Raw genomic sequence first — 13,544 nt, 5'->3', positions numbered from 1 at the left:
ATAAGGAGGAACGGCTTCAGACTGAAAGTTGGATTAAGTTAGATACTGGGAAGAAATTCTGTACTCTGAGGGTGGTGAGGCACTGAAACAGGTCACCCAGAAAAGCTGTGGATGTCCTATCCCTGGATGTGTTCAAGGTAAGGCTGGATGAAGGTCTGAGAAACCTGGTCTTGTGGAAGATGTCCCTGCCCATGGCAGGGAATTTGAACGAGATGATCACTAAGGTCCCTCCCAATCGAAACCATTCTATCATCTATAGTGGTAATATTAATTTAATTTAACTTCTTTCTAACTTTCATTTTAGGACTAACCTTACTGGCACAGCAGGGTAATTATTTACTTGATAGATACTGACATACAAATCTAGTGCCAGGAGTCTTGAATTTCCATATATTAAAAAAAAAAAACAACCACAGAAGTATAGCGTGGGTTTATTTGTTTACTAGGTAATTGTTCAGTGGAGACTTCTGTTGAGATGCCTGCAGAGGATGAAGGCCTTTTCCACTAATCTTCTATTCATAACTTAGAACTGAGTATATACTATTAGTAGTATGATTATGACTTCTAAATAATCTGTATGAATGTAAACATAACGAATATAACAGAAACATGTTGAGAGTTGTATGATTCATATTATACTTGCATTCAAAATCTGACCACAAATGTTACTAGCATTTTAATGTATAATTTTGAAACTTTTTAAACATAATGCATAATTTCTTGTTTTTCTAGATATGGAATGAACTGCCTCATTCAGTTTGAGGATTTTGCTAATGCCAATGCATTCCGCCTCCTGCATAAGTACCGTAACAAGTATTGCACTTTCAATGATGACATTCAAGGTAACAAACTTTTTCTTTTCACTGTTGTTCCCACAAGCCAGAAAAATAAGTCTTAGTTTCCAGTGGGGAAAAAATCTATCAACTTTATTGTGATATTTTTAGATGTACAGGTCACATTTTTGCCTTGGGTTTCCTCAGCATGCATTTTTGGTGAGCTGCATTTGCTCTTAACCTTTCACTTCTCATTTACACCTCATACTTTATTTAGATGTTCACTCTTCGGGTTTAGATTTTTTTTTAATGGTTTAGTATGTGAATGGCTTTCCCCATATAAATTACTGACTTCTTTGAGCGAATGTCAAAGCTCAAACCTGGATTATACTGTCTTGGTTTTTTGTCACTTCAGTGACCACCGCTCCACTGTTCCTCCATGCAACTGGATTGATAAATGTCAAACTGTATTTCAGTTCTTAAGCTAACAACTCTGTTAAATATTCACACAGTTTTCCTCATAGTCTCACTTAGTTTTAGATGGAAATGATCCCCTTGACTCTCTTTTTCCTATCTGAATCATTTGTGGCAGCTGGAAAAAGAAAATATCTTGGGTGGGAAATGTCAACAAGGGGGATTCCCCAGTGCTCAGTTTAAACAGGCGTCTTGTCCCTCCCACCCAAGAAGACAGACAAGTAGGGCTGAAGTGGTGTATGCTACACTCGGGTTGCCTTATATCTGGTCAGGAAGAGAGCACTGGAAAATAACTTTCTCTAGGGCAGTAAGTGTATAACTTCCTCTAGGGCACTGGCTCCCATCCTTGAGAGGAGTCTGGAGTCAGATGAGCTGCTAGAGAGAGAAAGCCAGAGAGGGCCCTCAGTATCCGGCTGCCTCTTATCCCTCATGTTTCCTTGGGTATATGAGGGTCTCAGCAGTGATAGATAAAAAATGGAAGTTAATCTCTCTTCATTTCTCATGGCTTTCAATGACACTTTAAACCAACTATTAGGAGCTGGAGTTTTCCAGAAGTCCTTACTGAGTCATGCTTGGGACCTAGGTCATATTTCAGTGACTCAGTGCATGGCAGTGGATTCAAATAGCCTTTGGTCTTTCTGGTGTTAGGGACTTGACTGTCCACATGAACCGTGTTCCTGTTATAAGCCTGGCTGAATTCTGCATCTGAAACAGGTTATGGAGGACAACCTCCCAGATGGGAAATAAAATAATTACAAAATCTCATGTCCATTTGTAAGAAGCATGGTGCTTCCTACCCTGAAGGGTTTGAGTGTAGCCATGGCTACAGCACTTCATTATAGCAGGCCAAACTGCATCTAGACATTTCCCTGGTTGTTTAGAGGCCCAGTTCCCACAGGGAATTCCCTTTCCTTGCAGGATGAAGGTCCTTAATCCAAATCAGAAAGAGACTCAAGTAGAATGTGGTTTCAGAGAAATGGGAGTTTTTCAGCAAAAGTGTACCAACTATGGGTAAACTTACTTGATGAGGCCTTTTGTGTGTTTGCATTTTCAAACCACTTCATTCTCGCTCCTGCACTTGGAAGGAGGTGTCTTGACATTCAGAAGTGTTGGAAGGTATCGCTTTGGCTTTTGTCTCAGCTGCTGTAGCAGCTATTGGCCTTCCTTAGAAGTGCAGCCATGTGCAGTCTATTAATTTATTCTTTTTCTGCAATCTAATTTGTGCTTATGGGGCCTTTGATATTTTCACAAACAATGCCTGTGACTTTTGGGTGATCTCCATCCTTAATATTTGTGTAGCTTCTAAGAGGTGAAAGTGGATTAATTTATTTCTGGTCTCTGTCATTTGTAATCATATCCCCATAGTTACCTTCAGTAACTTTTTTTTTTTCATAGCATGTCATCTTCTCTTGTAATGTGGAAGTAGAATAACAGCCCATTGATCTTTCATCACTCTTCCTCTTCCAGCTTTATAAACCCTAAGGATCTTTCACCTAGTGACTATAATGAGAATGGATGGTGCTAACTTCTTTATCAATCCTTTGAGATTTTCAGATTATAAATAGCACAACTTTTTCCAGGCTACTTGAAAGAGTGGCTTCTCTGTATGCAAGTTGTATTTTCCACAGCAAAAGCTGACAAGTAGTGCCAGACCAATAAAAGCAAAGAAACATAACACTGCATCTAATTTGCCATCATCTTCTGAAGATAGTGCTTACATGGTATTTTAAACACAGTTTCTCCTATTACTAATGTTTTTCAAGAGAAAGCTACTTTAAGATCAAAAGAAATGTTTAATATCTTTCATAGAAAGGCTTGAGTATTTCTTTATCTGTATAAGATATTCAGAGAAAGGATCCCTATATATCTTAGTGATGCAATGAGGACCTTTCAGTATCTCAAGTCTAAAAAATACCCTAATATATGATCCTGATTTCTGACAGACACTAAATAGATAAAGAAAACATGGCAAGCTGCATATACCTATCTGCAAGTACTGACTTGGACAAATGCAGTTGCCCTCTCTTAGCTCACACAGGTCAGCCTGCCCCTAACTGACGATTGCAGAACATTTGGAAAAAGTCTGCCAAAAGACTGATCACAGAAAACCACTAAAGATTGACCATTAAGGATCACCTATAGGCATATTTAAGAATTTCTGGAAACAGTCTCAATCCCTGCTACAGTACGGTCACAACCTTTACTCGGGAGAAAGCTTTGTAACTTTTTCTACATTACCTCTCTGTACACAAGGAATTGAGAACAAAGGTGGACAGGATTCTGACCAAATGGTATAAATCTGTACTGGAATAATAAAATTATTCATACTTTAGCATTTTAGAAAGCATCTTTGGTTTTGGATTGGTGATTAATTTCTTCCCTCTGGAATTATAATAATTTCTCCATATTTGTATTTTCAAAATATATTTTTGCAAACACAATAGCAATGTTTCCTTAGGGAGAAAATATTCACTTTTTCCCTTGGATTCCATTTGTTTTTTTTCTAACCACAAATCAGCTTGATGCTTTTTTTACCCTCTCTCTCTGAAATACTGAGACAGATTATTGGAAATTAAAATCAGAGAAAGCCTTTAGTTTAAAACAAATACTTTTATCTGGTTTTAACTATTAGAGAAACTTTTCCAAAACTGAGGGGCGTTTGATCATAATTTCCCATATGGGAGGAATATGAATTAATTTTGTAATATCAAACTTCACAACATTTAGAAATTCCTGAATTAGGTCAGATTGCTAGCCTTGCTCATCTCCAATATATTTAGGAAGGAGGTGACATAAGGAAAGGGTGGAATTTTCTAAAAGATATGATATGTGATGTTTTTTTTTTCTTTCCAACCCCTGCCTGGGAATGGACCCATGGGGCCTGTGTTGCCAAACAAAGCTGTTTCTCAGGGTGAGAGATGTTCTTTGTGTGACCACCCTCGAAGGAAGCAGGCTTGGGATTCACAGTTTAAAAATTTCCTTAAAGAAACGAACCAGTTCCCTTGCCTGCGGCAGGGAGGTTGAACAAGTCTCTTAAGATCTGCTAAAACCAAAGTCCTAGGTACACGGCAGTGCTGAAAGCCTGCTTGAGGGTGGGATTGGCTTGGGCCACACCTTCCTGCCCCTCACAAACCCAGGGTGCCATAGTGCTCCCTTTTCCCACCCATTTTGACTTTGGTGAGTCTGTTGAAGGAGTTTTTGCTACTTGGGCACAGTCAGTTTGCATGTCTTAAGAGACGTTTGTTTTTCCTGTCGTGCACATGGTGCACCACGTGGTCGCTGGTTGCAGTCATTGCTGACATGGATGCATTTCATATGGTGGCATAAATGTCTCTAGCCTTGCTGCCTCTATGTTGGTCAATTATTTCAATTATTAGAATTGTTTTGATCCTTTTTTCCCTTCTGTACTTAAAAATTGTCTCATTTGACAATGACAAACTTCTGTAGTATAAGACAGTCTACGCAAAATAAGTGTGTCTCTGCTCTGTAATACTGGAGTTACAGTTCTTGTAACTTCACTGTGCCCCCAATTGCAGTGCTTTCCCCCACAATGGATACAGGACCTGTATTTTATGCCAATAAAAATATTTACACGGAGAGATTGCGGTGGATTGGAATTAACTTCGGTATCCGTCATGACCTTAGATGTCATTTGTTTTGAACAGCTGTGTTGTTTGATTGCATCAACATTTTATGAAAAGAAAGAGACGTAAAGTTAAAAAATGTAGACTACATGTAACTTAATATAATTATTTTATTTTACATTTTATTTAAAATATATGTTAAGTGTTCAGCAGACTGCCGTTTGAATAACTAGGAAAATTATACCTGGAAGTTATGTTGTGACCAATTCAATGTTTAATCAGTGCCATTCTCAGAAATCAATATTTCTGTGTTACAAACATTGTCCTTTTTAATATTCTATTATTTTAACATTAATATAAAAAATTATACATTTGGTACCTGGAAATTTCAGTTCTTGAAATCAAATTGTAGAGAAGATTTTGTATTTGTTGTTACAGCTGTGATGGGCATGGGGCTTCCAGTTCTTTCTCTGGCCAAGATTTTGAAAAATATAGAGTGGAATGACATATAATAGCTCAGGTATTTATATCTCAAATTCTGAGAAGATATGCAAACTGTAGAAAACTTCTTTCATAGACACGTGCTTTACTTTCAGAGACATTGGATTTCAAGTGAAGCATGCTGAGATTTTAAAAATTAAATACTTTTTAAAATAAAATAATTTTTAAAAAATCCTATTAAGACATGTGCAATAGGGTTATGTGAAATGTATTTTTCTTTCGGTATATTCAGGATATCACCTCTTTGTTACTCAGTGGCAAATTTACATTGAAATCAGTATGTTTTCAAGGAAATATCCTACTGTAGCTTTTGTGTAATTTTCCATGTGGACACACAAGCTCGTGTATGCACAAGTATTCCTCTGTTTCTTGTTTTTGCTCATTATGGATTTAAAAAAGAAATCCATTCTTCCCATGTTCCGGGGCAGCCAGCTCCAGGTGGCCCTGCTTGCTTGAGCAGAGAGTCACACTAAATGCCCTTCCAGCCTCAGCCATCCTCTGCCGCTGGGACTCTGTATCCTTTTCCAAATATGCCAAATGGTTGGTGTTTTAGACAGGCTACATTTCCCCTTGCCTACAGCCTTTCCCCTCTTTTCACTGCCTGCTGCAGAGCAGGGCCGTGTGCACACACAGCTTTGAGAAGCCCTTTCATGGCAAGAAAAAGGAACTCCCACTCCCATCTCTTAAAAGAGGGGCCTTTTCAACTACCCACAGCTGTAGCATTTGCCTCACTAGCAACTGAGATCTCACCTTTTTCATAGGATCTTTACTCCCCTTTTTCCCTGTAAGTGTAGGAGTTGGGAATGGATTTTTTTCCCTGTCACTCTGTGAAGTGCTATTTGGGTGGCTGGCAATGTTAACATGTGATTTCTATTATGCCGTGTATTGAGAAATATGAATTTTACTTTTACCACTTCTAATCTTTTAGTCCAGAATGAATATCTCAGATTTTTGGATGCGCTGCAGAAAGTTCTCCCCTCTTATGGTTTGCTAGCTTTTTAAAATGAGATAGGTAAAATTACATAAAGTAACTACTAACATTTGATTACAAGTTTTATTTTTTGAAACTTTAAATAATGGACAAAGGCTTCAGTGCAATAAGCCCTTTCTCACTAATTTAAATTAAGTTACATCCAATATAAATTAAGTTCTCATTCCCAACATTCTGGGGCTTTTTCCCTCTTTTTTTTTTTTTTTTTTGTTCAGTTATATCTGCAGAAAAAGTACTCTCTGCTCCCAAGCATTTATAGTGTGTCAACCCCAAAAGGCTGTGGATTTCCTTTAACATATTTATGCTCAGTTGTGCAGTTTACTGTAACAAGGCTAAAGAATCTTGCACAGAAAACAAAGACTTGGTATAGAATAGTGTACCTTGGTATTTCGCATCTATTGTGTTTATATAAGACATGACTTACCTTCCTAGAAAACTATAATGAAATGTTTGCTGTTGCAGCAGTTGACACTGCTTTAAGGGAAATATCCTATGTTAAATTTGCTTTCATTAATCTTCTAGAAATCTGTGGAGAATAGAATGGGCTTTCAAAATCATACCCTTGAAAAATGTCTATCTTATCCTGCACACAAGGGATTTAACCTGTGCTCTGGCCACGCCAATTCACCCCTTCCTACAGTGATGACAGTCAGAAAAGTGACAAAATTCTGTTTGTGCCTCATGATGTCCACAAAAAGTGGTTTGCATCTGTCTTGGAAGATGGATGTGAATTGCATTTTGATTCATTTCAAAATCTCAAGCCAGTATTCAGGGTGAAATTTAAGGTCGTGGCGTTAGTCAGAGCAGTTCCGGTTAAACAGATCTGCTATTCAGGCTGCCGGTGCCCCCCTTCAGTGGGAAGGAGTAAGGGAAGCTGCTGATGAGGAGTGATGACAGCCACTGCCAGCAGCAGTGATAGTGGGTTCAGTAATCTAATAAAATGGGTTACTATTTCTTTCAGAGTCAAAAGGCTGAATAAAATTGGAGTGGAATACTTCTAAACACCCTTTTTAGAACAATTCTGTACAAATTGTGATTTGAGAGAAATGTCCTATTTAAGCCTTTATCTATTGCTATTATAGCCTCTGTTCTGAATCACCCTCATAATCAATATATAGGTAACAGTAGCTCACATCCTATGCAAATATTCAATGCAAAATGTTATTGATATTCAGTGCAGGATTTTATTTATGTTTCATAAATCTTCTATTTTTCCTTAAAGCAGAAGATCATGTAGTGACAAAGTTTGTAAAAATATCCCAACTGGAAATACTTAATGACAGTCCATTTTTCTGGCTAACAAGCTTAGCAACAGTACACCAGCCATGAAGATAAGTGGTATCCCAGCATTCCCATTCATTATAAATCTCTGGTGTTTCATTTTGACACTGTCGCCACAAAGCAGCTTGAAGACCAGCTTTCACGGCTCTCTGAGAACTCCTGTGATGGGGACAGGGTGTTGTGGTGGCCACAACTTCAAGGAAAACAAGGATCTTGCAGTGCTCTAGCTCAGCTTTCCTTTTCAGGAGACCAGATTGATGGTCCTAGAAATAAGCTGTGTTATATAGGCTCCCTCCTCCTCCTCCCCTGCAAGAACAGCTGTGTAAAATAAAATAGGAGAAATAATTTGGCATCCAACGAGACCATGGGTTTTTCTTGCTAGTTATGAGGATTGTTTGGTAGAGTACCAAGGGAAACTGAGAGCACATTCTGACTTCTCTTTTTTGCCATTTTTGGTCTTTGCCAGCTTGGCACTTGCCAGAGGAAGACTTAATTTCATCTGGAAAAGAAACAAGCTAGTTCTTGGAGACTGTGGGGTGGAAGTGTCTCAGCCTCATGGTTATTGTTCCCAAAGCCATGCCTCAGAGGAACCATTTTTAAGATTTTTTATTTAGAAATCAGGGACAGAACAAGTCATAAAAATGACTAAAGAAGTAAAAAATGCCAAATTTGTATGGTCTAATCATTAAGTGGGCTGAGAACAAGGTGTCCTGTATTTCTGATGATTGAAGTGAAAAGTCATAATCAAAAGCACGTAACAAATATAATTCTGAAGACACATGTTTTTTAACTGTTTAAGTGGATTTACTTCAAAAAGTGACTTTTTGACTTTAAAATGTGTTCTTAAATTTTATTAAGCATTACCTTTTATTTTTGATAAAGTAACCATTCTTGAAACTCAGATGATCCTACCTACAAACCACAGATTCAAACTCAGCCTTCAGCACTCAAATTGTGTCATTGAATAAAAAGTTTACCCAGTACCAGGCTTCTTACTACTTCTGTTCTTTTAGGTCCTGTAGTTTTAGCTAAATATGTTTGAAAATCAGTGGTCTGTATGCCTGCAGTATGAGTGCTTGATTTGAGCATATCATAGAGTTTAATGTGGGGATACTGCTATCTCAGCTTTAAAATTCACCTTGTTTCTGAGAAAATAGACTTGTGAATAGCAAATTTAGAGGAGCTGCATATTGAGGGCAACTGTCCGATATGCAGATTCTGGGCCAAGTGCTCTTGTCAGGCCGATCATACCCATTTCACCCTTTTTATGAAGGAAAAATGTGAATTCTCCCCTCAACTGTGTGGCTTTTAGGCAATTGCAGTTAGGACAGTGGTGATCAGGAGCAGACTTGTAGGAGCCAGCAGATCTTCTTGCAAGTTCTTGCAGGCTTCTCAAAATAATTCATGGCCTCATCTTTGATTTCCTTGAGTCAGTCAGTGACAGCTGCTGCCCAGAGAAGGAAGAATTCGATTCTTATTTCTGGAACTGGACATTGCAGGGCCTGTGTTCATCTCCCTGTGGTCCAGCTCTCTGAATCAGATAGCCATTATAAATCTTCAAAGACTGTTGAAACCCATGTTTTGACTTTCAGTACCTCAATGTTAGTGTCTGGACAGCTTTTTCAGTCCTAGAGAAATCAGTGCTGTCTGCAATTAATTCTTCAGAATGTCCTCTAAAACCACAATTTTGCTGAAGGTATTATCTACCTCACTACTACATTCCTGTCTACGGGATGTCTTAATGGGATCCAAGTTCCTTGCAGGAATAGAGTCTGTTTTTGTTTTTTTTTTTATGGGCTCACCTTATGCTTTAATGATGATAATAATTTGTGAAAAATATGAGGTTGTTGCATGAAGTCACAAACACATGAAAGAAAGTGTTCCCCTTCCAGTAGGCTTTGTTGGGGAGAAGGCCCAAGACCTTCAGTCTTTGGCTCAGAAGAGTCAGATATGAGGACCTGGTGACTAAATACAACTTCCTTGAGCACAACAGAAGCTGAAAGCTTGACTCAGCAGTGCTGACAATTCACCTACAGTGCAGTGTATCAATTTGGGTGCAGCAGTTCAAGTTAAGAAAACTTAACTTTCTGAAAGAGTGAGAGAATTGGTATTGTTCCAGATAAGAAAAGCTGATTGGAACACCATTAGTCTTCAAATGTAATAAATTACTTTTTGCAAAATAGGCTTTCCAGTAGTAGATAAGAAGCAGAAAATGAATAGAAGAAGAAGAAAAGAAACGGTTAGGTTTGAAATTTTCAACCTAGAGTACTGTTAAGCACTGGAATAGCGTGCTCAGGAGATATAAGAGTATTTGAAAGAAGACCTTAAGGACAAGTTACATATAGATATGTCAGCAATCACAGAGGTTGGATTTACTCTGCCACTGTGAATAAGTTTGAGTTAGATGCCTGCTTGAATTCTTTTTTTGCTCTACTTTTTATTAATAGCTGTTTCTCACAATAAGGACCAAAATTTCTCCATTCAAAGACAGACAGGTGTCTTGTTTTCTGGGGTTGTGATTTGGAGAAGAAAGACCTCCCCAGGCTAAATCTTAAAACTAAATGTTAGCCTTTTTCTCTGTGTGGCATAACTCAAAGATAGATTTTAAAGGTACCTCCAATGTTTTAGAAGATACTAAATTGAAACTCCTGTCACAGTGGGCTGAAGTCTTAAATAAGGTGGCCTTATTCTTTCAACGAGTTTAGCTTCTCTCTAAATGTTCAGTTTGATATTCTACTCTGACAACCTCCCCATGAGAAATGAAGTTTTATTTTAGCCTTGTATTTTACTGTACTTGAAGTATATCTTTTTGGAGAATGAAACTAGTAACTTTATTTTTAGTATCTGGATTTCTTCAAAATACTTCTCTCTGGACTCTCACATCCTTCATTCTAAAAGAGGTCATAACTAGAATATTTTACAAGAGTTTGAATGGCCTAGCCATTATACCCATCCATAGAATAAATCTATTTTATTTAATGTTAATCTGATGATATTCTCACTTACATTTAACTTTTATAAGAATGAAGTAGAGCAAATTCTAACTCCACTCAACTATTTGTTACTACTCTCAGTACTTGTATCTTTTAGACAAAAGATGCTGTGGTATTACTTAAAATGTAAGTTTTGTAATTGTTTCAAGAATAACCGGATATATTATTTTTTTTATTTCAGGAACTGCATCTGTTGCTGTTGCAGGTCTTCTTGCAGCTCTGCGTATCACCAAGAACAAATTGTCAGATCACACAGTGTTGTTCCAGGGAGCTGGAGAGGTAGGTATTTTTATACATGGGGAAAATTGTACTATGATGACTCTTACTAATATTTACTTGAGTTACATGTGTCCAATAAACAAGATGATTAAATGGGTTAAATGATTACTAACACCTGCTGAAATTTGTTTTTCAGTGCAAATGTAAATTTACAGAAGAAGCTCTGATCATCTGGTGAAGCCTCTTATTTTTCATAAGACATTTTTTGGAGATCTGCTCTCTTTTTAGAACTTCAAGTTTTAGCTCTTCCGCTCTAAATTATTGACCTGCTCTTGATATAACCAAGCAAACCACTTTTTGAAAGATGAGGAAATACAGTAGAGAAAGTAAATATAATGTATTTACCCGAGTCAGCGTTATTTAGTAAGAAGTACCCCTTTGATTTTTTTGTCATTGACTATAGTTTTTCAGTATTCTGAACATTAAGGTCATCCATTTCTGAAGATCTTTATGCACACTATTTTTTCATACTAATTTTTCAGTATTAATTTCTAAGCTGCTGACACACAAGTGCAGGCTATACTTATCTACATTGTGGCTTGTCATCTCTCTTATGAAGCCTACAACCCCATGCTGTCTTCTTTAATTTCATTAAATATTTGGTGATTTATCTACAGTTTCCGAAATGGCTTGTATCCATATCTGCCATGTCACCACCTTACTGTGACAAGACTATCCATCTCTCTGGAGTTCCTTCCCTGGGTTTTGTTCCATGTTCAACAAGCAGATGAATTCATGGTCTAATGTTTATTTTTTTTTCAATAGTTTTAGTGTGGCTGTTGCTGCAAAGAGGTAATGGTAGCTATCACTCCTGCTGCAGGAACTGTTTTTTAATAAAATTACTTATTTCTTAACAAAAAAAGGAAAATCTCACTTGGTTCTCAATGAAAATCAGTGATAAAAAACAAGAAACAGAACCAAGCCCAAAAAATACATGTACGGGTCTGTAATCAGAAATATTGAGCAGTTATTGGCTTGTTTTGTTGCCTGGTTTTCAATCTGTGCCTGTATGGCATTTAATCTGTTGGATGAAATATTATAAAATCCAGTAAGAATGAAAAACGTTTCAGCAAAAGATTGATAAGTGAGTTTTTCTTTCCCCTGCTTTGACTGGGAGCACAGCCAAGTCTAGAGTTACAAAACACATGAATAGTAGGTAAAAGGAGGCTTACCTTTCTGATGGACATCTTAGAAAAAGATAAGAGCAAAAGCTCTTGTGTTTTACTTTCTGGCATGCACACTGTTATTTCCTTTAGTTTAAATTACAAAAATTTCAAAGAAAAAAAATATTTCATGTATTCTGAGATGAATATCATAGACTGAGAATGGTTTGGATTGGAAGGGATCTTAAAGATCATCTAGTTTGACCCCTGCTGTCATGGGCAGGGAACGTTCCACTAGACAAGGTTGCTGAGAGCCCCATCCAACCTGGCACACTTCCAGGGCTGGAACTGTCATTATGTGGAATAAATGTTAGTTCTAGCATTTTCTAGTTTCCAGCCTCAACATTTATTGTGCTGTCCACACTCTAAAAGCCATCTGAAGATTTATCTATACTACGATTTATCTATATAATTTAAGATTTATCTATGCTCTTCTGTGTTATGGTTTCTAATGACCAAATGGTAGTTACAGTTCATTAGGTTTATTTCATGAAAAAATAATGATTCTGTTTTGTTGTTTATTAAAATTAGAAAACTTACCTAAAATAGTAGGTAAATGAGACATGTGAGCAGGGGATTTCTTTAATTTCTTTTTTTGTACTCTACTTTTCTTCTTTTTCCTTCAGGCTGCACTGGGGATAGCAAACCTCATTCTTATGGCTATGGAAAAAGAAGGGCTATCCAAAGATGCAGCTACCAAAAGAATTTGGTTGGTTGACTCAAAGGGATTAGTCGTAAAGGTAATACAATTTTGTCATTACTTTAAATATCACGATACTGCTCGCATTCTGTAGATAAAGACAAGAATATATTCTTTGTGAGAGCAACTGCAACAATATCTCTCTTGGCATAGCGAGTTGTTTTTCTTTTCTAAAGTTTATTAAATTAATGACAGACTGCCATGTTACTTGGCGGGGGGGATGATTATGCTTGGAGTTCCTGTTCTGTTTCTATTAGGGATGAGTACATAATGAAGAAAATTTTTCAGCAGTTCATTAAAAAATGTGTAAGAAAAGCAATGTTCCACTTTGGGGTTTAATATTTCCCATTTAAATGTGACTATTATTTGTTAGCACAGTCTTGGACAAAGATGTATAGGCACATTACTAGGATAGCAGGCAAGTCATCCTTCTGCAAGAACTGAGATGCATTGCAACAAAAAGCTTCTCTGCCCAGTGATACAGCTCATGTTGCAGATGTTGTGGTCTGCAGTGCTATCAACACTGGTCAGAATTTGAAGCTGCTGAGAGACTTCATCAGTCACCCTTACCTCATTCCTTCTATGTGCCAAAATAAAGAAACATATGAATTCCATGTGCCAGAATAAAGAAACTGGTGTGTTTTAAGAGGTGGTTATGTATTTAATAGTTTGTGAGCTACTTAAAGGAAATAGATGAGAGACCAATTGCCTTTGCTTTTTCACCTTGCTGGTCGGTTTGCAGTATTTGTGGTCATCCTTGTTAGTACCACACTTCACAGTGTTCTTTGGCTGTCTGACATTAAAG

General features: G+C 37.3%; 1 protein-coding gene across 2 annotated transcripts in view; it reads left to right on the top strand.

Annotated features, from left to right (window-relative positions):
- Positions 1 to 13,544, top strand: part of ME1 (malic enzyme 1) — a 153,891-nt gene that overhangs the window by 116,671 nt on the left and 23,676 nt on the right. For both annotated transcript variants that reach the window (XM_068183962.1, XM_068183964.1), the window contains exons 7-9: positions 733 to 842; positions 10,779 to 10,876; positions 12,666 to 12,779. In XM_068183962.1, coding sequence (XP_068040063.1) covers positions 733 to 842; positions 10,779 to 10,876; positions 12,666 to 12,779 — 322 coding nt within the window. The remainder of the gene's footprint in view (positions 1 to 732; positions 843 to 10,778; positions 10,877 to 12,665; positions 12,780 to 13,544) is intronic.

The sequence above is a fragment of the Anomalospiza imberbis genome, chromosome 3 (assembly GCF_031753505.1).
Source record: "Anomalospiza imberbis isolate Cuckoo-Finch-1a 21T00152 chromosome 3, ASM3175350v1, whole genome shotgun sequence".
NCBI classification, from domain to species: domain Eukaryota; kingdom Metazoa; phylum Chordata; class Aves; order Passeriformes; family Viduidae; genus Anomalospiza; species Anomalospiza imberbis.
The sequence above is the reverse complement of the archived record's forward strand: the minus strand, read 5'-3'. Positions and strand labels throughout refer to the sequence as shown.